The sequence below is a fragment of the Opisthocomus hoazin genome, chromosome 20 (genome assembly GCF_030867145.1).
Source record: "Opisthocomus hoazin isolate bOpiHoa1 chromosome 20, bOpiHoa1.hap1, whole genome shotgun sequence".
NCBI classification, from domain to species: Eukaryota; Metazoa; Chordata; class Aves; order Opisthocomiformes; family Opisthocomidae; genus Opisthocomus; species Opisthocomus hoazin.
This window is the reverse complement of record NC_134433.1, coordinates 12,332,826-12,357,837: the sequence shown is the minus strand read 5'-3', so window position 1 is coordinate 12,357,837 and position 25,012 is coordinate 12,332,826. Positions and strand designations below refer to the sequence as shown.

The window sequence follows — 25,012 nt, the reverse complement described above, 5'->3', positions numbered from 1 at the left end:
TTCTACGTCAGGAGAGCGCATAGGTGGGACTTGACCCACTGGTGCAGCTGAACCCTGAACAGCTGAGGCCAGCCAGCGTCCCGAACCTGTGCCCATATTCATCTGACTTGAGAAATCCACCAAAGAATGCGACAAAGCTGGCACCTTTCCCTGGCTGGGAAGCACCAGCGTTGGGATAGTAAATCAAGGCAGATGTAGAGCTTCCACTGCTGGAGGAAGAGAATGAGCATGTCCAGGCCTGGATGATGGCATTGGGCATGTCACAGCTCATTTCTCTCCTGGGTACAGAGATATTCCTGACAAAATTTAGTAACCTCTGAATTGAGGTACCTTTCTCTTTATAATTGCTTTCCACCCTGCAGGGCTTTCACGGGGATTGATGATGTCCGGGGCCATCATTTTCTGGTAGCCTCCCTTATTTGAATTCCACGCTGCATTGCTTGAATCTTTTCCATCTCCATGTGAGGCAGTAAGGCTCTTCCAAATATAATAGGCCAACGCTCTCTGGTGATTTGGCAGGAGCGTCTGTGCGGATGGGGGAGCCTCCCTGGCCATTTTCCTCCGGGAATCCAGAGCATTTCAGCGCTCGGTCATTCTTTATGCTGTACGTCTGTTCGCTTCCGTACCTGAGCAGAATCCTTCATGTTTTCAGTTCAAAACTGCACTTTTAGCAGCATTAGGATTTTTTTTAACTGGACCTTTCTTTATCAAAAAAAAAAAAAGGTTATATTTCCCTTGGAATTTGCATGAATTAAATAAAGGTTCTTAAATCTCAGTCTAGGAGAAAATCCAGCCTGGAATATGTGAAGTGCAGTCCCAGAGACAATAGTGCTTCTACGTTAGTGATCATGGCACTTGTAATCTGTCCCCACACACTGGCACGTGCGTGTTGTGTTCCTCTGGGGACGTGCACCCCCATTTCCTTTCAGCCGCTGCTGTTTGCTCGGTGTCAGCACAGCTGATGCACTTTGTAATTCTCCTGTTTCTGTGTTGCAGGAGGTCCCCGAGCTGCCTAGCGCAGGCCGTCTCACGAGATCCCACTCAGAAAATGCCATTTCTGTGAAGGAAATTATCACAGAGATCGAGTCAATCAACCAGGGAGCGGGACCTGCCCAGCACAAGGAGGGTTCAGCCAACCTCACTCAGACACCAAAGAGGAACACGGTGCACGACCTGCCAGTGGAGGCAATCTGGGCATCGGAAAAGGTGGAGCAGAGCGAAGGAGCCTGTGCTGGACACCAGGAAAAGGAGAAGGACCCTCCACAAGCTGAGCAAGAAGCTGCCCTCTCCCTGCAGCCGTCTTCTGGCAAATCAGACCTAGAGGAAAGCGGCCCTGGGGGGGAGCATCAAGAGCCTCGTGGCTCCATCAACCCTGAGCCCAAGTGGTGCCCCGGCTCTGTCCGGCGAGCCACCCTGGAGTTTGAGGAGCGCTTGAGACAGGAGCAGGAGCACCAGTACGCGTCTCCAGTCTGCATCTTGCCAACCCGCAAGAACTCCAAGAACGACTCTCCTGCTGCCGAGCTCCTGCCGCGGGGGAAGAGCGAGGAGCCGTCCCTGGAGCTGGCTCCTGAGAGTGACAAGGCACGGGGTCTGGGTGCTCCTGGGGACAGACCCCTGCCTGCACCCCTCACCTCCCCTGCCCAGGAGTCCCTGCCTGCAGAGCCCAGCCCGGGACAGGAGGGAACGGCACAAGAGCACAGGACAGTGGTCTCGTTTGATGAGACACAGGAGCCATCCCTGCCCTCCCTCCTCCCAAAGAGAATCGAAATCATCGAATACACTCCCACGGTCAAGTCTGCCGAGTGCCCCGACGCAAGCTGTGAGCAGGGCCGGCTGGCCACGGCCGTCCCGTCTTTAGATGAAAACTTGAACCCTTCGTTGTGCTTGGAGAAGGCACCGACCTGTCTCGGAGCTCTGCCGCTGGTGAGTCTCTCGCTGCCAGAGCACGCGGTACCCAAGCAGGCCACCTTCACCGTGGGTAGCCCAGATGAGGAGGGTGGTGGGTTATCTGTTCACCTCGGTGCTGCTTCCCCCTCTGCCCAGGTGACCTCTGCACCTTTGGCCAGCGTCGATCGCTCTTCCTGCCCCTACGTAATTCACCTGGAAGGCGTCACCGAGCAGAGCACAGGTACAGACGATGAGCCGGTCACGCCGTGTGGCATTGAGGGAGACCCGGCTCTCCCCTTCAGGGACAGCCCCAAGCCTCTCTGCAGGGAGGGTGCCGGCACCTCGAGGCGGCTGAGCGACGAGGGCTTCGCCAGCCAACACACCGAAAACATGGACCTTCTGGACATCTCTTTCCTGTGCTACGGCCTCCCCCACAGCTCCAGCAGCCACAGCGTGGAGGAGCGCAGCGACAGCCCCGGGCTGGTCAAGCAGCGAGCGAAGGAAATAGAGGCTCGAATCCGACACGCGGGGCTCACCACGCCCTCCCATATGAAACGCTCGGCATCCTTGGCTAAACTGGACTGCCTGGATCTCTCCAAGGACGACTTATCGGAGAGAGAGTCGGCCTCTTCCGATGCCAACCCGGTGCTTCTCACTTGCGTTGCCCTCAGTCGAGGCTTTTGTGGGGGGAGGTTGGAGAGGGACTCGGAAGGGGCGTGCGGAAAGCATCACCTCTGCTCCCCAGAGCCCACTAAGCATTTTGTGGAACAGCTCAGAACAGCCGAGTGCATTGCTCAGAGCAAGCCGGTGGAGAGGCCGCTAGCTCAGTACGCCAAAGAGTGCGGCTCCAGCCAGCAAAGCTTGTTTTCCAGCGCGGATCCGATGTGGACTAGCTCCGAGGAGGGTCCTCCGCTGCTCCCGGTGCAGGTCCTGGACTCCTTGTCCCCAGCTCAAGGCCTGGCTGTCGCACCCCGGCAGCAGCACGGGAGAACTCACCCTCTGAGGCGGCTCAAAAAGACCAATGATAAAAAGCGGACAACCAATCCCCTCTACAATACTATGTAGTCCTGAGCCCTCGGCTGTGATTTCTTACCGAGAACCCATGGTGTGGCGTTCACGCAAGGGGCAGGTGTAATATAAGGAACATGCACTTTATTGGTTAATTTTATATATATATTGTCATTTTACTGTTCCTGGCGCATGTAGGTGTGGGTTGGTTCTTCTGTGTGTGACTCTGACTGCAGGACTGTTTGGGTTTTTTTTAAGTTTTTAAACTCTGATAACCTCAAATGTTCTTTTTTTTTTTTGTTAGTTTGTTTTAAAAGAACACCTTGATCATGTGAAAATTGATGTTGGCTTGCTTCGGCAGGGTGGAGTTTTGCTTAGAACCAGACCCTAGTTCCTGAAGCCTTGAAATGGTGCTGGGCAGTCGTCGGGGTGAGAGCCCCCATAAATGTGAACGCTGTGCCAAGGTCCCTTTGTTTGGCCTTTCTTTCGTTTCTGCTAACTGGAACTCCACGATGCTGGCAGATCACTCGCAAAGCTGCTTCAGGAGAACCCCCCTCGGGCTGGGGTCGGCTGGTGCGTCCCCATATGGAGCACACCGGGGCGAACCCTCCCGAGGGACAGGCTCTGCGAGCCCCGGGCAGCCTGGCACCAAGATCAGTCCTGGGCTCCTGGCGTGGGTCACGCAGAGCCCCCCGTGTCTTGGGGCGAGGTGGGGCTGCCGAGCTCACCACTCCTCAGCTGCCCCAGACCCACGGTGGGACGAGGAGAGCCCCCAAAGCCAGAGTGTTCTTTTAAAACAAACGCCTCGTTAGGGTTTTAACCCTCCTGTTACTTGAATACTGCTGTGGGCCTTCCAAGTTCATGGCCATATCGTCTGTCCTCTGCTCTCCTGCTGCCTCCCCTCTGCCCGAAAGCCGCCCTTGTCGCGTGCTGCCCAGTTCTCCTCCCTGCCGCGCTCCCGGGCACTGCTGGTCACTCCCAAGCCTAGAAGCTGTTCAGTTGTCACAGGATGTGTTGCCCCTACTGAATGCAAAGCTTTGTCCTCTCTGCTGTCACTCCCAATGCTCCGCCCGGAGGGAAGAGCTTTTCTGGAAGTTTTTTCTTTTGTCTTTTTGTTTTTTGTTTCCCTAAATTGTATATATGGTATTTATATTGGGGTTTTTTGGTCGTTTCTATGGGTTTTTTTTTTTTAAAAAAAAGGGCAAGACTGCATTCTGTAAACTGGAAAACAAAACCACCTTACTCAAACTCAGTGCTGTTCGTTGTAATCTGCACAGAAATGGGAGTGGATCGGATGTTGTAAGCTGTCTTCCCTTTCCAAACCTTCCCCAAGGGTGTCCCTTCTCCTCCAGCCCTGCGTGTCTGCCCGTCACCCTCCCGCTTGAAGCCGGCTTTCACAAGTGCCAGTCAGACGTGGAAAAGCATCGGCCGCCCCGAGCCGTTCTGCAGGTTCTCCCTTCCCCGTTGAAGAGTCTCCTCAAAATTTCAGCAAATTATTTTACGCCTTCCGAGCAGTTTGGCTAAACCGAAGCTCCTCATTTCCAGCCGTGCGTGTCAGCAAATTGTCCGTGTGCTGGAGGAGCAGGAAGGCGCTTGGCCGTGGCAGGCGAGCTCCGGGCTGTGTCTGCAGCCCTGTGGCAGGTCTGGGGCAGAGCGTGTCTGCGCTGGTGCTTGGCTCTGGCCCAGACCTGCCCTCTGGGGAGGAGCGAAGCTGAGAGGAGATGCAGAATGGCTCCAGCTGCCGAAAGCCCAGCAAGGAGAGGACATGGTGTGGGAGGGGAGCGGCAGGCAAGGCCGTGCTTAGAACGCGGTGCTGATGGCTCAGAACCTTGCAGGTTCCGATGGGACAAGCTCATCTTGAGCTGGAGGGGAGCACGCGGCACCGGAGCGCTGTGGAGTATTGGGAAGCAGCACGCATCTGCCCTGGGGAAGAGGCGTCTGCAGCTCCCCAGCTTGCTGGCAGCAGAGGACAAGCCTAGCAGTTTGCAAGGTAATCCCACCTCGCTGCCCTCCTGTAGCTCCCAGGGCTCTTCCCGCGCTGCCTTGCGGGGCCCTGCGCGCCCGGGCACAGGGCTGGGAGCGTGTCTGTCCTTCTCCAGCAGCACCATGCTCCTCGTCCCTCCACAGAGCGTGAGCTCTGCTGTGCTGGCCGCAGGCTGGAGCACAGCCCAGCGTGGCCGGGCAGCACCCTGGCTTGGGTCAAATAGCACGTCATCCACCCCGGGCCATTTCAGTCCCCACAAGTCATGCAGGTCCCTGGCCCGGGGGGCCAGATGCTTCTGTGGACGCTGAAAGACATTTGGCTTTTCCTAGCCAGCTCCAGCTGGCCTGGGAGCTGGGCAGGCGCTGTGGAAAGGCCAAGTGGCTCGTGTCCTCTGGTGAAGGACGATTTCGGTCCTTGCGTCCCCCGCCGTTGCTGACCCCAAGGACGTGTCTGCCTGCCCCTCTGCTGGCGGGAGGGACCGGGTGCCACGAAGCCTGCCTTGCGTTGGAGGGAGCGTGCCTGGCTGGCAATGCGTCCTGGTGACAGGGATCTGCTTGGGGGGGAAAGCACTGTGTGGAACTTGTTCCCTTGAGAAGGGACGAGGAGGAGGAGGAAGGGGGTCAGATTTCTTTGCCTGGCTTGATCTCAGGAGAAATGTTCTGTGCAGACCAGAAATGCTGCTTCCTTCCAGTACTCCACTGCTGTCCGGGTGCTTCAGCTGGGGAGAGCGGCAGAGGCAGGGAGGTGCTGTGCTGTCCCGTTGTCCTCGGCTCCAGCCCAGCACGACTGGTTTTTTCTCTGGGAAGCTGGTGGACAGGCGGAGGGAGGCAGGGGAGGTGGTTTCCTTGCAGAGTTATGAAAGCCTTGGAGGTCTGGAGGCTCTGACCTGGACGGCAGAAAGGGGAAGGGGCTGGAGGGCTGTGTCCCGTGCAGCTCTCCAGGGGCCCTGCGTCCTCCTTGGCCACTGTCTGGGCAATGAAGCCACCAAGCCCCTGGCATCAGAGGTCCCTGCGTGGAGACGGTTGTCCCTTCTCCATGCCAGTGGCTTGTGGGTGGGTGGTGGCTTGCCCAGTGAGGGCTGATGGTGACCCAATGAGCACGGTGGGCAGCAGCACCTCCGGTGCTCAGCAGCTGACAGGCCTCGCCCGTGGAGGGGTTTGGGGAGAAATGTGTTGTTTCAAGGGCATTTTTGTACAAAGCAACTGTTCTTTTGGTCTCTTGCGAAGCCCTCTCGGAGGACGCTGTATTGTTTACATTGACTCCTGTACAATATCTCAGCCATCGCCCGCCCCGTCCCCGCCCGTACCGTGACGTGCGAGCCTTGCGCAAATGCGTGTGCGTGAAACTGGTTTTTACACTGCGTTCTGTTGCACTCGATGGTGTGTGTGCGTGTGTGCGTGTGTCCAGTCTGCTTGAGAAGTCGTGACCCGTACCCATCTCTCCCCTTCCGGCCCTTCCCGGGGGGCACGGTCCCAGCGGGCGGGCAGGAGGTGACGCCGCGTCCAGCTCGCTCGGGTGTTCCGCGGGGCAGGGATCAGCTCCACGTCCCTCTGCCAGCGAAGGCCCGGTGGAAGGTATCCCACCCCAGCTCCAGCTGCTTCGGGGACCTCCTGGGAGGAGCGAGCCGTTGGGAATCGGCACAGGCACCGGGGTTCTGCACCTGCCCGGGGGCTCCGAGACCCCGGTGGCAGGAGGAAGCCATACCCACCACAGGGCCCCCCGCTCCCGTCGCGGTGCGTCCTGCCTTAACCTGGCCCTAGCTCCGTGCAGACCCCCACGCTGCTCCCCAAGGGAGGGACCCCCAAGCCCTTGCTGGCGGGGGGCAGAGGCGGGCGCTGGGCTGGGCAGGGGGCTCTCGGCTGCCCTCGGGCAGTGCTGCCGGAGGTGCCAACAGCCCGCCCGTGCTGTGGGCATCTCTGTTGGCACGAAAGAAGGTGTCGGTGCCTTTTCTTTTCCTGTATGGAGATGTGATGTCCGTGCCCTGGTTTGTAGGGATCGCCCCGGTGCTGGAGCATGAGCCCTCGGGGACGGTGGGCGCTGGAGTTGCAAACCGGGGAGGGGAGCGCGTCTGTCTGCCCCTCCGGATCTTCCTTGGTGGCTGGGATGGTCCCCTTTCTCCCTAAAGACTTTATGACCGATGTGCTCAGCTGTTTTTAAATGTGAACTTGTGCACTGATGTGCAGATTCAATGTTCTTGTTACCGAATGAATAAAGTTATATTTTGAAGATGACACGAGCGTGCCGCCTCCTCTTTGGGATCGGGGCTGGGGGCCGTGAGTGACCCCTGCGCTGCTGTCAGAGCACGGGGCGGTGGTGGGGGTCCGGGGAGCTGGAGCGGGGCTGTTCACTCGCGTCCCGTGCCAGAAGCGTAGGTGGACCCATCCCGTCCCAAGCGACCCGTGCAGGGGCTGAGGAGCCGTGTGCCCAAATCCTCTCCCGGCTCCTGCTGCGGTTGCAGGGAAGATGCCGGGGGCTGCGTACGTTGAGCTGCCGCCGCGCTGCAGGTGCCCTTGCACTGCTGTGGGCAGAACAGGTCGAGGGAGGTTCTCCTTCCCCTCTGCTCTGCCCTAGTGAGGCCCCAGCTGCAGTCCTGTGTCCAGTGCTGGGCTCCCCAGTTCAAGAAAGATGAGGAGCTACTGGAGAGAGTCCAGTGCAGGGCTACAAGGATGATAAGGGCACTGGAGCATCTCTCCTACGAGGAGAGGCTGAGGGAGCTGGGCTTGTTCAGCCTGGAGAAGAGAAGGCTGAGAGGGGACCTAATAAATACTTATAAGTGTCTGCGGGGGGGGGAGGTGTTCAGGAGGATGGGGCCAGACTCTGTTCAGTGGTGCCCAGCAACAGGACAAGGGGCAACGGGCACAAACTGAAGCAGAGGAAGTTCCAGCTGAACGTGAGGAAGAACTTCTTCCCTCTGAGGGTGATGGAGCCCTGGCCCAGGCTGCCCAGGGAGGCTGTGGAGTCTCCTTCTCTGGAGATATTCCAGCCCTGCCTGGACGCGGTGCTGTGCAGCCTGCTCTGGGTGACCCCGCTTGGGCAGGGGGTTGGGCTGGGTGACCCACAGAGGTCCCTTTCAACACCGACCATTCTGTGATTCTGTGGGAGGGTCCTGGGGTTTAAGCTCCAAGGAGGACATGAGGTTTTAGCCAGACAACCCTGGACCAGACCCGCCATGGCCTTGCGCAGGAGCTGTGCCGGATCCAGGCGGCAGATAACGGCGGTGCGAGGGGAGCTCTGGGCTGGGAAATGGCCGGTCCCAGGTGAGTTGAGTTTGCTCCGTTTCACAGCACGCGATCGTGTCGCGGAGGTCTCTGCCGGCTCCCTCTGCCCTGCCCGGCCATGGGGCTGCGAGCGAGGGGGTCCGGACCGCAGGAGCTCAGCCCCACTGTCCCTGCGTGAAGCTTCCCACTCGTCCAGGGCTGAGGGAGCACCCGGGTGCGGGGCCATGGCTGTGGGGCCCGCAGTGTCCCTGGGGTGCCCAGTCCCTCCCCGCTCCCCCCAGCACTGGCTGGGGAAAGGCTTCCCCAGGCCTTTTCTCCACTTGCTGAGGATGTGGCGTAGAGACGGGGACGTGGGACGCGGGGTTCACTCGTTCCCCGAGCGGCCAGGGCAGAGCGAGCCGGGGCCGCGGCGGGACGGGGCAGGCAGGGGATGCCTCTGCAGCCCCCTCCCTCCCTGCCGCCCCTTTGGCCCGGAGAACGAGGATGTCACCTTTTCCTTGCCTTTTTGCCAGCTTCCCCCTCCTGCCCAGCTCAGCCAATGCTCGTCCCGCTCCGCGCGCTGCCCTTGTAGGGTCCGGGGCTCCGCTGCCTTTCCAGGAACCCCGGCTCCCCTTAATCCCCTCGGGCCGGGGCATCCCTGGGGGGCCGGGCTCCGCCGAATCCCGGGCTTGGCTTCCGAACGAGCCTGTGACCCCCCCGCTATGTAGGGCCGGGGCTGACGTGGGGTCACCCCCTCGGGCTTGTGGGGAGGGGGGGGGGGGATAGCGAGCCCACGGGGTGCTGCGGGTGTTGGGACCCCCGGGCCTAGCCCGTGGGCTGCGTGGGGCTGGGCTGGCCCCGCGGTGCGGGGGGGGCCCTCCCTGGGTGACCCCGGGGGTGACGGCAGCCGGGGGGGGGGGGTCGGGGGCTGACCCTGCCCCCCGGGTGCTTTGGGAAGAGGCTGCCTGGGGGCTTCTCCCGACCCCCCCCCCCGAGCCCCCCGCAGTGCTGGTCCCCACGCACCGTGCCGGGGGGGGGGGCTGCGCGCACCCTCGGACCCCCCGTTTTTGGGGAGGGGCTGACCCCATCCCTGCGGGGGGGGTGCGGGGGCAGGCGGGGCCAGGCCCCCCCCCCCCCCCCCCCCCCGGTGCCCGCCGCGGGGGGGCTGTGCCGGGCTCAGCTGTTCCCTGCGGCAGCGGCACCGCGCGGAGCCGAGCCCACCGCGCCGGGCGGAGCGGGGCTGAGCGGGGCCGGGCCGGGCGGAGCCGAGCCGGGAGCGGGGCCGGGCGGAGGAGCCGCGGAGGGAGCGCAGGTGGGAGCCGGGAGCCGGGAGGGCCGGGGGGGGGTGGGGAGGAGGGTGCGGGGTGGGGGGGTCCGGGGCAGCGGGCTGTGGCCCCCCGGGCCCCCGGCCCCCCGGCCGCCCGCCGCCCGGCAGGAGATGGCTATATTTGGAAAGTGACCTCTGGTCGTTCCCGAGCAGCCGCTGCGGATTCAATTGTGGCAACGTAATGGCACGGCCGGGGAGCGGGGAGCGGGGCTGTCCTGCCTGTATCCTGCCTGTATCCTGCCCGCAACCCGCCCGCACCTTGCCTGCACCCCGCCTGGATCACGCCCGTACCCCCCCCCCGACCCCGCCTGCTCCCTGCGAGCACCCCGTTCGACTCCGCCTGCGCCCTGCCTGTGTCATGCCCGCACCCTGCTGACACCCTGCCTGCGCCCCGCACGGCTGTCATGCCTGCAGGCCGCCAGCACCCTGCCTGCACCCCTGCTGCACCCCTCCTGTACCCCTCCTGCACCCTGACAGCACCCTGCCTGCACCCCTCCTGCAGACCACCAGCACCCTGCCTGTACCCCGCCTGCACCCCGACAGCACCCTGCCTGCAGAACAACAGCACCCCACCTGCACCCCAATAGCACCCTTCCTGTAAACCGCTAGCACACTGCCTATACCCTGCCTGCACCCCAAAAGTATCCTGCCTGTACCCTGCCTGCAGACCACTAGCACCCTGCCTGCACCCCAATAGTACTCTACCTGCAGACCACTAGCACCCTGCTTGCACCCTGTCTGTACCCCGCCTGCACCCCAATAGCACCCTGCCTGCAGACCGGTAGCACCCTGCTTGTACCCTACTTGCACCCCACTAGCACCCTGCCTGCAGACCACTAGCACCCTGCTAGCACCCTGCCTGAACTCTGCCTGCACCCTCTTAGCACTCTGCCTGAACTCTGCCTGCACCCCATTCAGCCCTGCCTGTACCCTGCCCAGCTCTGCTTGCACCCCACCTGCACCCTACCCAACCCCGCCTGCACCCCACACCCTGCCTGCACCCCGCCTGTGCCCTGCGCACGCTCTGCCCCGCCGGCCAGGCGTCACCCCCTCCCCTGCACGCCCGCACCCCAAGCCCTGCTCCCGGTGGCAATGGATGAGATGCTGCAAACCACCCGGAGAGCATCCCCATGGAGCCTACTCACTGCTCCCCAGGGCTGGGGACCATCCCCGGGGCCGTGGGGGTGACGCCAGCGGTGCCGGTGTCCAGCCCCTCTTGGTAGTGGGGCTCCGGGCCCCCTCAGCGCCTGGCTGGGACCCCCACCCGTTCTGCCAGGCCAGGGGCAATGCTGAAGGGCCAAGGGGACCCATGGGGACGCCCAGGGCAGATGTGGCTTGGCTTGGCGCTGCACGTGCCCTGGCCAGAAGCCACCGGCCGGGACGCGGAGGAGCAGCTCTGGCTGGGGCCCGCCGTGCGTTTGGTGGCTGGGTGCGTTTGCCCCGTGCCGTGGCCGAGGCCCCGGGGTGGTCAGCGGCTCGTGGGTGCTGGAGAGCCCCTGCTCCAGGGGTTTCAGGGTCCCGAGGGGCTCAGTGCCCCCAGGCAGGTCCCAGGAGCTGCACAGGCTTGGGATGGAGGTGAGTGATGGCGGGCAGCATGCCCGGCTGTGGCCGAGGGCTGGAGACTCTGCTGGGGCCGTGCTGAGCGTGAGGGGCTCCTCCGCACCCCGGTGTCCAGCCCTCACCCGGGGTCCGTGCCAGGCGGATGGGTTGGGGGTGCAGAGTGAGTGGCACACGGGGAGCCTCGTGGAGGGGCCGGGGGTGGGCGATGCTGGAGGCACAGCCTCCTTTGTGGGTGCTGGGTTGAGCGGGTGACATCAGGACGCAAGGGGACAAGCTGTGACCCGGTGCGTGGCACCTCCACGCCCACCCCAAACTTCCCTCAGCCCTGCTCCTCCACTGCGGCTGCTCGTGTGCCAGCCCCGGTGCCAGCCGTGGGGCACGGCAGGGCTGTGGGGCACGGCACAGCCGTGGGGCATGGCACGGCCGCACATCGTGGCACGACCGTGTCCCTGCCCAGCAAGCGGCTCCGGCCACAGGATGCTGGTCCCCAGCGCTTGCAGCACCCACACCCCCTGCACCAGGGCTGCCCCCAGTCCCCCCACGTTGGGCACCATCCTGCACCCTCATCCCCTGCCATCCCCGTGTCCCCAGGCTACCCCCTGTGCCCGGCGTGGGGAATGGGGGTCTCTCGGAAGCCTGAGGGGGCCAAAACCCCTCCATGCTGTGCCGGGGAGGGGTCGCGGCCTGACCCTGTGCCCCCCCAGCCATGAGCCGCCGCGTGGTGCGCCAGAGCAAGTTCCGGCACGTCTTCGGGCAGCCGGTGAAGGCCGACCAGATGTACGAGGACATCCGCGTCTCCAAGGTGACGTGGGACAGCTCCTTCTGTGCTGTCAACCCCAAGTTCCTGGCCATCATCGTGGAGTCCGGTGGCGGGGGGGCCTTCATGGTCCTGCCCCTCGCCAAGGTGAGTTTGGAGGCTGCCGGGGTCTGGCCCCCCGTGGGATGTACTGGGGGGGGACGTGCTGGTGGGCTCTGCTGTTGAGGGGCTGCTGGGAGCCCAGAGCGCTCCAGCTTTGCCCCAACATCCCCGTCCTCGCGTGGGGGCTCGGGGCAGGGACACCCTGGGTTGATCATCGGCGCTTGTGAAGGGGGCGACTGAGGTGATGCGGGAAACCCCGGCTGCTTTCTCCCCAGGCCAAAGTCCCCGGGGGTGTGTGATGCCCAGGGAGATCCTGGTGGGGTGGGGGTCTGCTCTGCCCACCCCGGCAGAATGCCTGGGAGGGGTCCCCAGCCCATGCTTGCCATCAGAGGGGACACAAAACAACCTCTCCTGGGGCACGTCGTTCCCCTCTGCATCCCTACGGGGCCTCGTGTGAAGTGAGCCCCGTTCCCGCTGTGTGCCTCAGTTTCCCCCTTCGAGGCGGGTGCAAAGCTCTGGCCACCGCCGGGGGGGGGGTCCCTGCGTGTCCCCGCTTGTGCCGCAGCCCCACGTGGTGGCTGGGCTGGGGCTTGGGGGGCTCCCAGAAGGGTGTTGTCCCCCCCCAGTCACTGGGGACTCATCCCGGCCCCTCGGCGTTGCAGACGGGACGGGTGGACAAGAACCACCCGTTGGTGACGGGGCACACGGCGCCCGTGCTGGACATCGACTGGTGTCCCCACAACGACAACGTCATCGCCAGCGCCTCCGAGGACACCACTGTCATGGTGAGGGGCCGGACCCCGGGGGGGTAGAGGGGGGTGACGGCGGGCTCGGGGAGGGGGGGAGCGGCGCGCAGCATCCCCCCGCCTTCGCCGCCCGTGAAGTGTCGCTGGCCTATTTTTAGCCCCGGTGCCGTGCGTTCGCGCTGGCGGCGGCTGCTCGCTCCATGATGCAGCAGTTTGTGCTAAATATACCCGCCCGGGCGACTCAGCACCCGGGAATAGCTGGGGGGGGGGGCTGGGGGCTGTGCCCCCCTCCCTGTGCCCACCGGCACCCCCAGCGCCGGGGATGCACCCCAGGGTGCCAGCGCTGCCGCTGTTGCCTCGCCACCCACCCCACAGCCTAAGCTGGGATTAACGATGAGGTTAATTGGCTCCGAGGCCCGCGGCCGCTTAGCGCTCACCCGCGGGGTGATCCCCGCGCCCCGCTCTCCGTGTGTCCCCCCCCAGGTGTGGCAAATCCCCGACTACGTCCCCGTGCGAAACGTGACGGAGCCGGTGGTGACGCTGGAGGGACACTCCAAGCGGGTGGGCATCATCTCGTGGCACCCCACCGCCCGCAACGTCCTGCTCAGCGCGGGTAAGGGGCTCCCGGGTCACCCTCCCCGGGGTTGGGGGGGTCCGTGAGGTGATGGCGTCCGCCCCGTCGGTCCTCCGCAGGCTGCGACAACCTGGTGATCCTCTGGAACGTGGGCACGGGGGAGATGCTGCTGGCGCTGGAGGACATCCACACCGACCTCATCTACAACGTGGGCTGGAACCGCACCGGCAGCCTCCTTGTCACCACCTGCAAGGACAAGAAGGTCCGCGTCATCGACCCCCGCAAGCAGCAGGTCGTGGCGGTGAGTGACCCCCGCCGCGTCCCCCCACCGTCCCACCACCGGGTCCCCATCCCATGCCTGCCTGACCCCACTAACCGCCCGCACCCGCGCGTCTCTGTCTTTGGTTTTAACCCGCTAACGACCGGCGCAGGAGAAAGACAAACCGCACGACGGCGCCCGCCCCATCCGCGCCATCTTCGTGGCCGATGGCAAGATCTTCACCACCGGCTTCAGCAAGATGAGCGAGCGCCAGCTGGGCCTCTGGGACCTGGTACGCGACGGCGGCTCCCGCCCGGCCAGCGCCGTCCCGGGGACCCCGCGGAGCCGGGGATGCTCTCCGGCCACTCCTGTGCCCTGACAGCCTCACGCACACCCCGGGAGCAGGACTCAGCAGTCGTATTGGGGGACAGATCCGGACCCCCCCCCCGCCATTTTCACCCCGTCCTCTGCCCCGTGCTGACTCTCTCCCCCTCCCCCCCAGGAGAGGTTTGCCCCCCACGAAGGGCTGAGGCCCGTGCGGGCCATCTTCACGCGGGAAGGACACATCTTTACCACGGGCTTTACCAGAATGAGCCAGCGGGAGCTGGGCTTGTGGGACCCGGTAACCAGGCTGCATGGAGTGCTGCCCCGGGAACTTGGCCCCCCCCCCCGAGTCCCTATGCCCCCCCACCCGGGGTGGGGTGTCCGCTGCATCCTCTCCCAAAAAAAGATGCCAAGTTCCCAAGTGTGCGGTGCTGTGCTGGGCGTGGGGAGGGGGCTGGGGGGGGCCGGGCTGGGGTGCACCCGGCCATGTGGGTGAGCAGGAGGGGGTGCGGGGGGGCATGCCGAGCTGCCTGCCCGGGGCTGTGTACCCCGGGGGGGGACGAGCCCCGTCCCCACAGTGTGCCGTGGCTAACGCGTGTGACTAACCAGGGTGGGGGTTTCGGGGCCACTGCTCACCCCACCACCACCACTCCGGCCCCACAGAACAACTTCGAGGAGCCCATCGCCCTGCAGGAGATGGACACCAGCAACGGCGTCCTGCTGCCCTTCTACGACCCCGACTCCAGCATCGTCTACCTCTGCGGGAAGGTAACCCCCACCCTGGGGGCGCGCCCGTCCCCATGCCACCACTGCCCTGGGGGTTCCAGGGGCTGGCTGACACCCGTCCCCCCACCCGCAGGGTGACAGCAGCATCCGGTACTTCGAGATCACGGACGAGGCTCCCTACGTGCACTACCTGAACACCTACAGCAGCAAGGAGCCGCAGCGGGGCATGGGCTTCATGCCCAAGCGCGGGCTGGACGTCAGCAAGTGCGAGATCGCCAGGTGAGAGCTGGGGGGAGCCGGGGGGGGATAACAGAATCACAGAATCACAGAATTAATGGTGGGGGTTGGAAGGGACCTTTGTGGGTCACCCAGTCCAACCCCCTGCCGAAGCAGGGTCACCCAGAGCAGGCTGCACAGCACCACGTCCAGGCGAGTCTGGAATATCTCCAGAGAAGGAGACTCCACAGCCTCCCTGGGCAGCCTGGGCCGGGGCTCCGTCACCCTCAGAGGGAAGAAGTTCTTCCTCATGTTCAGACGGAACTTCCTCTGCTTCAGTTTGTGCCCGTTGCCCCTTGTCCTGTCACTGGGCACCACTGAACAGAGTCTGGCCCCGTCCTCCTGACACCCACCCTGCAGATATTTGTAAGCATTGATCAGGTCCTCCCGCAGGCTAAACAAGCCCAGCTCCCTCAGCTTCTCCTCACAGGAGAGATGCTCCAGTCCCCTCATCATCCTCATAGCCCTCCGCTGGACTCTCTCCAGTAGCTCCTCATCTCTCTTGAACTGGGGAGCCCAGAACTGGACAGAGTGCTCCAGATGAGGCCTCACCAGGGCAGAGCAGAGGGGAAGGAGAACCTCCCTCGACCTGCTGGCCGCACTCCTCTTGATGCACCCCAGGATCCCATTGGCCTTCTTGGCAGCCAGGGCACACTGCTGGCTCATGGTTAACCTGTCACCCACCAGCACTCCCAGGGTCGGGGGGGGGGGATGGCCGGACCCTGACCACCCTTGTCCCATGCAGGTTCTTCAAGCTGCACGAGCGCAAGTGCGAGCCCATCGTCATGACGGTGCCACGCAAGGTGAGCCCACTGGGGTCCCGGGGGACATGGGGGATCTAGGGGGGACACACGCCCCATCTTACCGCTGCCTCCCTCGTCCCTGCAGTCAGACCTCTTCCAGGATGACCTGTACCCCGACACGCCGGGCCCCGAGCCGGCCCTGGAGGCGGACGAGTGGCTGTCGGGGAAGGATGCGGAGCCCATCCTCATCTCGCTGCGGGACGGCTACGTCCCCGTCAAGAACCGGGAGCTGAAGGTGGTCAAGAAGAACATTCTGGACAACAAGCCCCCCCCGGGCCCCCGCCGCGGTCACTCCACCTGCGACCCCGACATCTCCGTGAGTGTCCCGGGGCTGGGGACATGGTGACGGGGCTGTCCCCGCTCCTGGGGTGGGGTTTGGGGAGGCTGGAGGGGGTTCCCCGGTGACCCCGTGTGTGTGTCCCCCCCCCCCGCAGCGGCCAGCCCTGGAGGAGGTGCTGGAGGAGATCCGTGCCCTGAAGGAGATGGTCCAAGTGCAGGAGAAGCGCATCTCCGACCTGGAGAACAAACTCTGCCAGTTCACCAACGGCACGGACTAGCGCGGCGGTCACGGCCACGGCCACGGGGGGGGCGAGGACTGCCCCTGCCCCCCCCGGGATTAAAGCCGAGTCCCCGCAGAGGGCAGGAGCCCAGCACCGTGTTCTTTCCCCAGGAGCCGAGGCCGCAAGGAGGGGGTCGGACCCTGACACCCCCCCCCAGCTGCCGGCATTGGTCGCATCCCGCTGTGGGGGTGGCCCAGCACATTGACCCCCCCCCCCCCCCCCCAGCTGCAGCCCCCCAGGGTCGGGGGGGGGTCCCCGCTTTGGTGCCCACAGGCTGCTGAGCATTCCTCCTCGGGGACCTGCAAGCTGGGCGCCAGCACCCTCCCGGGATGGGGGGCTGCCGGGCCCCCTCGGCCAGGATGCGCTTGGATACGGTGCTACACTCCCCCCCCACACCCACCCCCCCCCCCCCGCCTCGACCACCCCCCATTCACCTCCCCGTGCCCCATCACCCCTCAGCGGGGGCTCCTGACCTGCTTCTTGCTGCTGGGTCCCCCTTTGACAAGGGGCTGGGGCACCCATGGGTGCGTGGCGGGTGCCGGGGGGGCTGCCAGCCCCGGGGGGGCCCTGCCTGCACCCCGCTGCCCGCGGGCAGAGACGGGCAGAGAGACCCAACCATTAAAGAGCATTTATTGGTGGTGGCCGCGGTCGGAGCTGCTCGGGCTCCCCCGGCTCTGGCCCAGATGTCGCTTGTGGGGTGCATGGAGGGGGGGCGGGGGGGGGCCGCCAGCTACGAAAAGTCCCCGTGGAGCGAGCCTGGCCCCCCCGCAGCCCCCGGCCCCCCTGTGCAAAGGGGGAGCAGCCCGGGGCGGGGGGCCGGGGGTTAGCACCATTTGACGTAAGGTTTCTCTCGGGGGGTCAGTGCGCAGGACGAGGGGGTGCAGCGCTGCCAAGGGGGGGGCAGCCGAGTGGGGAAAGGGGGGGGTGAGCAGAGGGTAAGGGGGGGGTGACACCAGCTGGCCCTTCGCAGGCACCCCCTCGGCTGCCCCAGCGGAACCCCGTGCTGGGGTGGGGGGGCAGCCATGCAGCCCCGCGCTGGCTGTGGGGGTGCAGTGGGGCTGACCCCCCCCTCCCCGCATTGGCAGGCAGAGCAGCTCCCGGGTAAGTGCACTTGTAGCGCCTGGACGGGGGGGGGGGGGGGGGCCAAGGGGCTGGACAGAGCCCCCCAGCTCCGGGGGTACCCCGGGACCCCCCGCAGCTGGCAGTCCCCCGGGGCGGGATGTGCCCCCCACCACCTTGCCAGGGCGAGGGGCCGAGCAGCACCCCAGAGGGCGGTTGAGGGGGGCTGGGGTACAGTCCGTGGGTTTGCCCCCCCTGGTCCCTGCCACCCCAGCTGCAGGGTTGTCACCCCACCCCAACCCTGTCCTGCTGTCACACCCGCACCCCCTGCACCCCCTGCACCCCAGTACCGACCCAGCTGTGGGGATGATCTCCCCCACACCAGGGCCAAATCCTGCACCCCCCACCCCATTTGCCCTCCGCAGTTCTTGGGCTGGCTCCCCCCTGCCCCGCTCCCCCTCTGTGCCCCCATACACGGCCCCGAGGGAAGGGGGGGGCTCAGGGGGTCACTTCTCCGTCAGTGAGAGCTGCAGGATCCGCTGCAGCTCCTCTTCCTCCTGGCGCGTCCGACGCTCGGCTTCCTCCTGCTCCCGCGCCGACAGCGCCATGGCCAGCCGGAGCTGCTCCGCGTAGCTGGGGAACAGGGTGCTGGGCCCCCCGCCGCCCCCCCCCGGGGCCGGGGCGATGGGGGGTCGGGGGGCTGCCGTGTGCTGGGGAGTCCTGCGGGGTGGCAGGGTCTCAGCGGGGGTCCCTGGGGGGCTGGCACCCACTCCCGCTCCCCCCCAGCGCGGGGGGCTGGCCAAACCTTACCAACCTGTCTCCTCGGCGGCCCTCGTGCGACATGGGGTGGGTGCCCGGCTTGCTGTTGGTCAGCGCTTCCCAGATGGTGACCTGTGGCCGGTGGCAGAGGGGTGCTCAGAGGGTGGCACCCACCCACCCGCACCCCCAAAGCCCGGCCCCCCTGCGTGAGCTCTGCCCCACCGCCGCGGGATGCAGGGATGGGGCGAGGTGGGGGTCAGCATCGCTGGGCAGTGTCACGGGTCCCCCTGCCGGGGTGGAGGGGTGCGGGCAGGAGGAGGTGGAGGGGTGGCAGTGCCCACCTGGTCGTACTCGCTGCCCGCTTCCAGCAGGCTCTGCTGGATGGCGAACTGGAGCAGGTCGTCCTCGTCCTCCCGCAGGGCGTCCTGGTGGGTGCCCACCACGCTGTACCCCCGCGGCACCTCGAACAGTGCCGGGTCCATCTCGCACGCCCGGCACGAGGCTGCGGGGACACAGGCGCCAGCATGGCTGGGCACCCCACTGTGTGTCCCCCCTCCTCCGGCCGCGGTCCCCCCCCCCCGCCACCCCGCTTACTCAGGGAGCTGGAGCTGCTGACGCTGGAGGAGTCGCTGCTGGGCGAGGGTGCCTCGCTGCTGGGGCTGTGTCGCAGGGAGCTGACGGGCTCGTCGCACCCGTTGAGGTTCCCGAAGGTGATGCGGGCGTTGAGGATGTGGAAGATGGGGATTTCTGCGGGGAAAGGTCTGCCTGGACAAGGTCCTCTACAGCCTACTGTAGGTGACCCTGCTTCGGCAGGAGGGTTGGACTAGATGACCCACGGAGGTCCCTTCCAACCCTGACCATTCTGTGATTCTGTGAAAGGGGGGGAAAAAAAAGCAGGGAGGGAAGCCGGCCGTGCCACCCACCCCAGCGGCAAAGACCCCCCCTGCCCCGTACCGATCTTGACGGGGAAGCCGGGCGGGAGGCGCAGCGTGATGAAGTCCCGCAGTTTGGCGAAGAGCGCGTTGCTTATTGCCATCAGGTCAATGATGGGGGCAACCTGCTCGCAGAGGGACAGCGGGTGGTCCTCGCACAGCCACAGCTTCGCCTTGAACCTGCCGGGGACAGGCGCTGGGCTGGGGACCCTGCCTGCCCCCCCTGGGGGCTCTGCAGGGGTTGGCGGGGGTAGGGGGGGGAGACAGGGGGGGTCCCCAGTCTGCTCCTTCCCCCCTCACTTCTGCGTCTTGGTGGTGAGCTCCATGGGCCGCCCCATGTCCCGGTTGCCCAGCTCGAAGTTGGGGTTGAAGTACTCCTCGGGGGTGATGGCGGTGGGGTTGGCGTGGCTCAGCGTCTGCGTGATCAGCGTCTGCGGGGCAGCCCGGCAGGGTAACGGGGGGGTCCGGCCGCGGGGCCACCCGCCCGACAGCACCCCCAGCAGACTCACCCCGTTGTTGGGCCCCACGTGCTGCTCGGCGATGCCCAGGAAGGACTGCAGCGGGGTCTTGCTGCCTGCGGGAGAGCAGGGGGTGAGGGCCGGCGCCGGCGCAGCGCCCTGCCCGCCCAGCCCGCGCCGGCTCCACCTTTGCTCTTGCCCTTGTGCTGGTCCGAGAGGTGCTCGGTCCGCGTCCGCGTGATCAGCTCCACGTTGGACGCGCCGTAGACCTGGCCGAGGAGGGGGAAAGGGCAGAGGTGGGTATCCACCACCCGCAACCAGCCATACCCCCCCACCCCAGGCGCCTCGGCCCCCCTGCCCCTCACCTTGGCCTCGTACCCGTTCACCATTTCTGTCTTCTCACTCCTCCAGCCCAGAATCCCGGACTTGTTCCTGGGGGGACACAGGGCACCGTGAGCGATGGAGGGTGTTGCTCAGCCCAGGGTGTGAGCAACCCAGGAGGCTGCTCGTCCCCGGGGTGAGGGCCTGGGTGCTGCCCCCAGCCCACCTCTCGAAGGCGATGTTCTTGGTGTCGAGCTGGGTGGTGACGACGGGGGCCGTCAGCCGCCCCATCACCTGCTCCTCGGTGGGCTGCACAGCAGCCAGCAGCACCTCCTGGTCGTGGCCGGCCAGGGCCAGCGTCTCCGAGTAGACCACCCGCCGGTCGTGGTCGATCTCCATCACCACCGCGCTGGTGTCTAGGGGGAGGGGGGTCATGGGTCCCCACCGTGTCACCTGGCCCCGCCGTGATGCCAAAGGGCTCTGCTGGTGCTCCCCGGTAAGCGGGGACACCCCGCTGAGCAGGGACACCCCGGTGACACCCCAGTGCCGGCTCACCTTGTCCCCGAAAGACGAAGCTGCGGTTGCCCCGCTGCCAGGTCATGTGGTCGAAGCCCAGCAGCGTGGTGTCCACGCGCAGGTTCTGGCCGCTCTTCCACACCTTGTAGGTGTCGCTGGGGCAGATCTTGGACACCAGCGGCACTGGGGAGAGACGGCGATAGCCCAGCCGGGGACGGGGCCACCCCGCACCCCCAGGTGGGCTGCCAGTGCTGAGCCGGGCGGGAGATGCGCCCAGGGAACCTGGTGCCTTGGTGGGATGGGGGTCTGCGAACTTGGGGTGTAGGTGGGGTAAGGGAGAAGCTGTCCCCCATCCTGGGGGTGGATGCTGGGGCTGGGGACGTGCCAGGGACGGGGGAGGCTCTGCTGGGAAACTCCCGCTCTCCCCCCAGCCACGCTCTGCCCCGAGCTTACCCCAGCTGGTGAACTCCCACTTCATCTCCACGTAGAAGTCTTGGGCCTGCAGGGAGCACCGCGGGGTCAGGAGGAGCCCACGGCCGGCGTCCCCCGGCTCCGGTGGCCCCGTGGGATGGAGGTACCTTGCGCAGCTTCTCCAGCAGGATGGGGATCCCGGCCAGGCGCTTGATGGCTCTCTGGTAGTCGCGGTAGCGCAGGACCAGCTGCACCAGCTCCAGGTCACGGGTGCTCACAGCCTCCTGCAGGACTGTGGGGCAGAGGGGGACAGTGCCCGGGGGGTGGCAGAGCCGGCCACTGCGCAGGAGCCACACGCACGCAGCGCTGCGTGTGCTGTCCCTCGGGAAGCTGCAGCATCAGGCTGAGCGTGCCCATCCCGTGCCCATCCCGTGCCCGTGCCAGGGCAGCTGGGTGGAGGAGGGCGGCAGGGACCCCCCCGCTCACCTGTCCAGCCGCTGCGGTTCTCCTTGCCCACGTCGGCGCCATGCTTCAGCAGCACCCTGGCGCACTCGAGGTGGCCCAGCGTGGTGGCAAGGTGCAGCGGGGTGCGTCCTCGGGGGTCCAGCTGCTCGATGTCGGCCTGCCGGGAGGGAGAGGGCTTAGGGGGCACCGGGGCAGCCCGACCTTCCCCCCCAGTGCCCTCCCGCAGGCGTGAAGCTCCTGGCCAGAGCAAGACGCTGACATTTGACGGTATCTTGGAGAGCATCACCATCCCGGAGCTCCCCCAAGAGATGCACCCCAAAAGGCTCTCCCTGCTCCCCACAGGCGCTCCCAGACCCACAGGGAGGGTGGGAGAGCGTGGCGGTGGCACCCAGCACGGCTCAGCGCCGTCCGGCTGGGCCGCACCCACCGCACGGGCACGGAGCAGGGGCACGGCGTGGCAGCGGGGGGCACAGATGCCCCCAGCACGGCGCATGGATCTCTCCACGGCTTGATGCAGCTGCGAGCTCGGGAAAAGCCCCCACTTCTGGGATTTGGAGGGGGGGGCCCCGCTGCCCAGTTGCCAAGCAGCAGCTGCCGGCAGCCCCCTCCGCCGGGGCTGGGAGCGTGGCGGGGGCTGCGGCGGGCGCACGTGTTCCCCTGCCTGAGCCGGGGGGTGGGCGGCTGCGGGAGCGGAGCGGCTGCTCGGAGGATCCCCGGGGCCCCGGGGGAGCTGCGCGTCGGGGCTGCCATTGTTTGTGCCAAGCCAGGAGCCTGGCACCCGGCCAGCCCCGAGGAATCCCTCGCCCGCCGGTGGGCACCCCGAGTGCCCGTGGGCACCCCGAGCGCCCGCGGGACCCGCTCCCCGCGCGGGGTGCGGCATCGCGCCCGTGCCCAGGGCACTGCTTGGGGATTGATGGAGTGGTGGGGTGGGGGGCTCAGCCTCTGCCCCCAGCACCCAGCCCAGGCAGAAGCCGTGTGCCCGGAGAGGGGCAGCCGCAGGGCGGGAGGCAGTGGGGATCAACCCCGAATCAGGGCATGGGTTTTGGGGAGGCCACTCCTGGGAGCACAGACACGGGGTGCAACGCCCAATGGTGCCAGCTGGGACCGGGCACCCCGGAGGTGTTTGGGGCTGGGCAGGAGTGCGGTGTGGGCTCTCCAGTCTCTCCAGCGTCCAAGCTCTCGCCCCACAGCAAGTCCCTGTCTTGCTTTTGGGCATGTCCTGCTGTCCCTGTGCCCTGGGGATGTCCCCATCCCTGCCCAGGCCATGGGCATCCCCATGCCCCTCACCCCCAGGTGCTCGCCGGGCAGGGGGACCCCCAGGCTGCCCACACTGCCAGAGCAAAACAGCCCCCTGGTTCCCCGGGAGCCAACACGCTGCTCCAACGCTCTCCAGGCGACCGCTGCTTCTTAATTGCGCTAATGAAATGTCTCTAATTAAAGCAATCGCACCCCAGCCGGGGGACGGGTGCTGCAGGCTCAGCAGGGCTCCCCAGCTGCAGCCCTGCCCCAGCGCCGGGCTGGACAAGGGTCCCCATTTTGGGGATGCAGCACCAGAGCCCACCCCGGGGGACGCGGCGTGACCCAGTTTTTGCTGGTGAGAGCTCAGTCCCCGGCCCTGGTGCTGGGACAGCTGCGGCTCGGGGGGCTGTGGCACAGGATCTGCCCATCCTGGGGCCGTGACACCCACTGGGGATGGGGACAGGGACAGTGATGGCTTCAGGGCGGCAGCGGCGCGGCACAGGACCGCAGCTCGGCCACTTGGCCTCCTGTGCCAGCCAGCGCACGGCACAGCACAGCCCCTCCGCAGGGGCTGTCCCCGGGGTGGGGGACCTCAGCCCCTCCACAGGGACCCACGGACCCTCGCTCCCCAGGTGGAGGCAGGGGTGGACGGGAGCTCACGGTGACAATTCAAGGGTGACAGACACAGGGCCCTCATGGGGACATGGAGAGGAGCAACCCAGCGCCTCCCAACCCCAAGCAGCACCTGCACGCGTGGGGAGGGGGGCCTGTGGGGTCCCCCCGCCCCGCACGGGTCCCTGGGGTGGCAGGAGAGCCGAGCCCCCGGGCAGGGGGGCATCCAGCCCCCGGCAGCACAGCCCTGCCCGGCTTACCCGGCGGATGCTCCGGCGGGGAGCCGGGCTGAGCCGTGTCTCTGGATGCCCTGGACGGCGGGGGGGGCTCAGCATGGGCTGGCCCCCACCTCCTTCCCCCAGATGCCCCCCTGCCCTGGGGTCTGGCCTGCGGCACCCACGGACCCCCCTGTGCACCCCTGGGGCGCACGCAGGGCCGGCTTTGCTGCAAAGGGTGGTGGGGGCCCAGCGGGGGCCATGGCAGAGCCCCTCAACCAGCCAGGCTTGGGGGGGGGGTTAGAAATCCTCTCTGCAAGCGAGCAGGGCCGGAGCCGCCCTCGCAGCCCCCGCATCTCCCCGCGCCTGCCGAGCCGCCGCGTGCGCCCAGCTTTGATCTCCGCCGCACCGGGCTCCTGGGAAAAATGACCCCAAATTACCAGGGAAATGAACCCGCCGGCGGTGGGGCGGGAGGCCGGGGCGACGCCGCTGCAGCCCCCCGGCCGCCCCCCACAATGGAGACGGGGTGTGGTGGGATGGCGGGAGCCGTCGCCTGCATCCCGACCGGAGCATCGCGGCACGGCGGCCTCCCCTCCTTTCGTGCCTCGCCGGGGTCCATCCGGCGCGGCCCTCAGCACCCCGGGGTGCTGGGAGCTGGGCTGGGGGAGCGGGGATGAACCCCCCCTCCCCTCGCCGCCGGCCTCGCTCCAGCGCCTGCAGATTCCTGCGGCTTCGGGGTTGGGTTTTAATTACCTGAATGGCATCGCCACCGGGGAGAGGGAGGCTGGGAACCCGCCTGGGGACCCCGCTCTGCCACCGGCCGGCTGGGGGGGTGCCCAGGCTGGGGGGTACGGTGGGTCCCCCCACCCCGCGGAGAACCTGCCTGGCCTCCTGGGGCTGGGGGGCTGCGCCCCGGCAGCATCGGGGTCCTGTGTCCCCCCCCCGAGAGGGGCTCAGCCGGAGGGTGGGGAGCGGGGGGCTGGCAGCACTCTGAGAAGCGGGGGGCCGGTCGGGGGGCCGGGGGCCCGCAGAGGCCTCGCAGGGAGTGGGGGACACGTGGGGAGGGATGCCGGGGGCTGCGTGCGCCGGGGGATGCAGGGGACCCGCGTGCGGTACCCACCGCTCTGTGCCAGCCTCGGGGGGTCTGGGCACATCCCCGGGGTGCGGGGGGACACGCGACACCCCCGCAACCCCGCCAACGGGGGGAGGGACCCCATCCACCACCCTCCCCCCCCCCAATCGCCATCATCTTCCTCCCAGCCCCGAGCGGGAGCGCGGCTGCAGCGTTGCATCAGCCCGAGCCGAACCGGGCCGTACCGGGGCTGCCCCCCCCGTGTCCCCCCCGTGTCCCCCCCCACCTGCTTGGCGCTGAGCTCCCGGTCCAGGTCGCGGGGGCGGTTGTGCCAGACGAGGTAGTGCAGCGGGTACCTGCCCTCCGGCCCCCTCCTGCCCGAGCAAGACGCGAGCATCCTCCGTGCATGCTGGAGCGGGCGCGGTGCGGGGCGGAGCGGGGCGGGGGGGGGGGGGGGGGGCCGGGCGCGGCACCTCCCGCCCGGTGCTCCCCCCGCGGCCCCCTCCCCGCACCGCCCGGCCTCATGGGACTTGTAGTCGCCCTGCCCGGCATCGCCCTCTTCCTCCTCCTCCTCCTCCTTGTCCCCCCCCCTCCAACGCTCGTCCAGCACCGCGGACCCCAAACCCCGCTGGTGGGGGGGGGGGGGGCTGCAAAGGGTCACCCCGCTGGCGTTCAGACCTCCTCCAACCCCCCCCCCCCGGGTTGGTTTCCCCCCTCTCTCCTGACCCCCACTCCCCCCGTGGGCCAGCGGGCCCGGGCACATGGCGGGGCAGGGGCGAAGGCGGCCGGGGGGGCCGGGTAGGGACTCCCGAGCCCCCCCACCCTGGGCAGCAGCAGGAGCGGGCCCCCCGGCCCCGTTTCCT

The 25,012-nt window shown here is 66.8% G+C and overlaps 3 protein-coding genes across 13 annotated transcripts in view; 2 read left to right on the top strand and 1 right to left on the bottom strand.

Moving 5' to 3' along the window:
* Positions 1 to 7,110, top strand: part of SSH2 (slingshot protein phosphatase 2) — a 101,865-nt gene extending 94,755 nt beyond the window's left edge. For 2 of the 3 annotated variants that reach the window (XM_075440043.1, XM_075440044.1), the window contains one exon: positions 997 to 7,110. In XM_075440043.1, the coding sequence (XP_075296158.1) occupies positions 997 to 2,952 (1,956 nt within the window). In that variant the 3' untranslated portion in view covers positions 2,953 to 7,110. The remainder of the gene's footprint in view (positions 1 to 996) is intronic. The other variant, XM_075440046.1, reaches the window with a different exon arrangement.
* A 2,182-nt stretch (positions 7,111 to 9,292) lies between these two features.
* On the top strand, positions 9,293 to 16,774 carry CORO6 (coronin 6). 4 transcript variants are annotated; one of them, XM_075440348.1, is made up of 12 exons: positions 9,293 to 9,388; positions 11,668 to 11,867; positions 12,485 to 12,607; positions 13,052 to 13,181; positions 13,262 to 13,443; positions 13,574 to 13,693; positions 13,904 to 14,023; positions 14,389 to 14,493; positions 14,585 to 14,730; positions 15,473 to 15,530; positions 15,616 to 15,846; positions 15,965 to 16,774. In XM_075440348.1, the coding sequence occupies exons 2-12, from the start codon at positions 11,670 to 11,672 to the stop codon at positions 16,085 to 16,087; spliced, it is 1,536 nt and encodes a 511-aa protein (XP_075296463.1). In that variant the 5' UTR covers positions 9,293 to 9,388; positions 11,668 to 11,669; the 3' UTR covers positions 16,088 to 16,774. The 4 variants fall into 4 exon arrangements, with proteins under 4 accessions (XP_075296463.1, XP_075296460.1, XP_075296462.1 ...); XM_075440345.1 differs by lacking the exon at positions 9,293 to 9,388 and adding an exon at positions 9,490 to 10,978; XM_075440347.1 differs by lacking the exons at positions 9,293 to 9,388; positions 13,904 to 14,023 and adding an exon at positions 9,490 to 10,978.
* Positions 16,775 to 17,569: 795 nt separating this feature from the next.
* ANKRD13B (ankyrin repeat domain 13B) lies at positions 17,570 to 24,589 on the bottom strand. Of its 6 annotated transcripts, none has more exons than XM_075440250.1 (15): positions 24,436 to 24,589; positions 21,033 to 21,168; positions 20,714 to 20,838; positions 20,589 to 20,634; positions 20,175 to 20,318; positions 19,846 to 20,035; positions 19,664 to 19,730; positions 19,486 to 19,567; positions 19,350 to 19,414; positions 19,141 to 19,271; positions 18,863 to 19,020; positions 18,503 to 18,655; positions 18,250 to 18,410; positions 17,960 to 18,040; positions 17,570 to 17,869 (listed from the first exon to the last, which is right to left on the bottom strand). In XM_075440250.1, the coding sequence occupies exons 1-15, from the start codon at positions 24,544 to 24,546 to the stop codon at positions 17,648 to 17,650; spliced, it is 1,872 nt and encodes a 623-aa protein (XP_075296365.1). In that variant the 5' UTR covers positions 24,547 to 24,589; the 3' UTR covers positions 17,570 to 17,647. The 6 variants fall into 6 exon arrangements, with proteins under 6 accessions (XP_075296365.1, XP_075296361.1, XP_075296364.1 ...); XM_075440246.1 differs by having other exon boundaries at positions 17,964 to 18,040; positions 18,250 to 18,333; positions 24,436 to 24,575; XM_075440249.1 differs by having other exon boundaries at positions 17,570 to 17,782; positions 17,964 to 18,040; positions 18,250 to 18,333; positions 24,436 to 24,575.
* Between the last annotated feature and the right edge of the window lie 423 nt (positions 24,590 to 25,012).

What these genes read in the sequence shown, in the direction of transcription:
- CORO6 (XM_075440345.1), top strand. Translation starts at nt 10,690, where the DNA reads ATGCTGAAGGGCCAAGGGGACCCATGGGGACGCCCAGGGCAGATGTGG. An exon ending in GCAAGCAGCAGGTCGTGGCG is followed by an intron (nt 13,444 to 13,573) that starts GTGAGTGACCCC and finishes CGACCGGCGCAG; the next exon opens with GAGAAAGACAAACCGCACGA. An exon ending in TCATGACGGTGCCACGCAAG is followed by an intron (nt 15,531 to 15,615) that starts GTGAGCCCACTG and finishes TCGTCCCTGCAG; the next exon opens with TCAGACCTCTTCCAGGATGA.
- ANKRD13B (XM_075440250.1), bottom strand. Translation starts at nt 24,546, where the DNA reads ATGCTCGCGTCTTGCTCGGGCAGGAGGGGGCCGGAGGGCAGGTACCCG. An exon ending in GGGAGCTCAGCGCCAAGCAG is followed by an intron (nt 21,169 to 24,435) that starts GTGGGGGGGGAC and finishes CCCTCCCGGCAG; the next exon opens with GCCGACATCGAGCAGCTGGA. An exon ending in GTGGGAGTTCACCAGCTGGG is followed by an intron (nt 20,319 to 20,588) that starts GTAAGCTCGGGG and finishes GTCTCTCCCCAG; the next exon opens with TGCCGCTGGTGTCCAAGATC.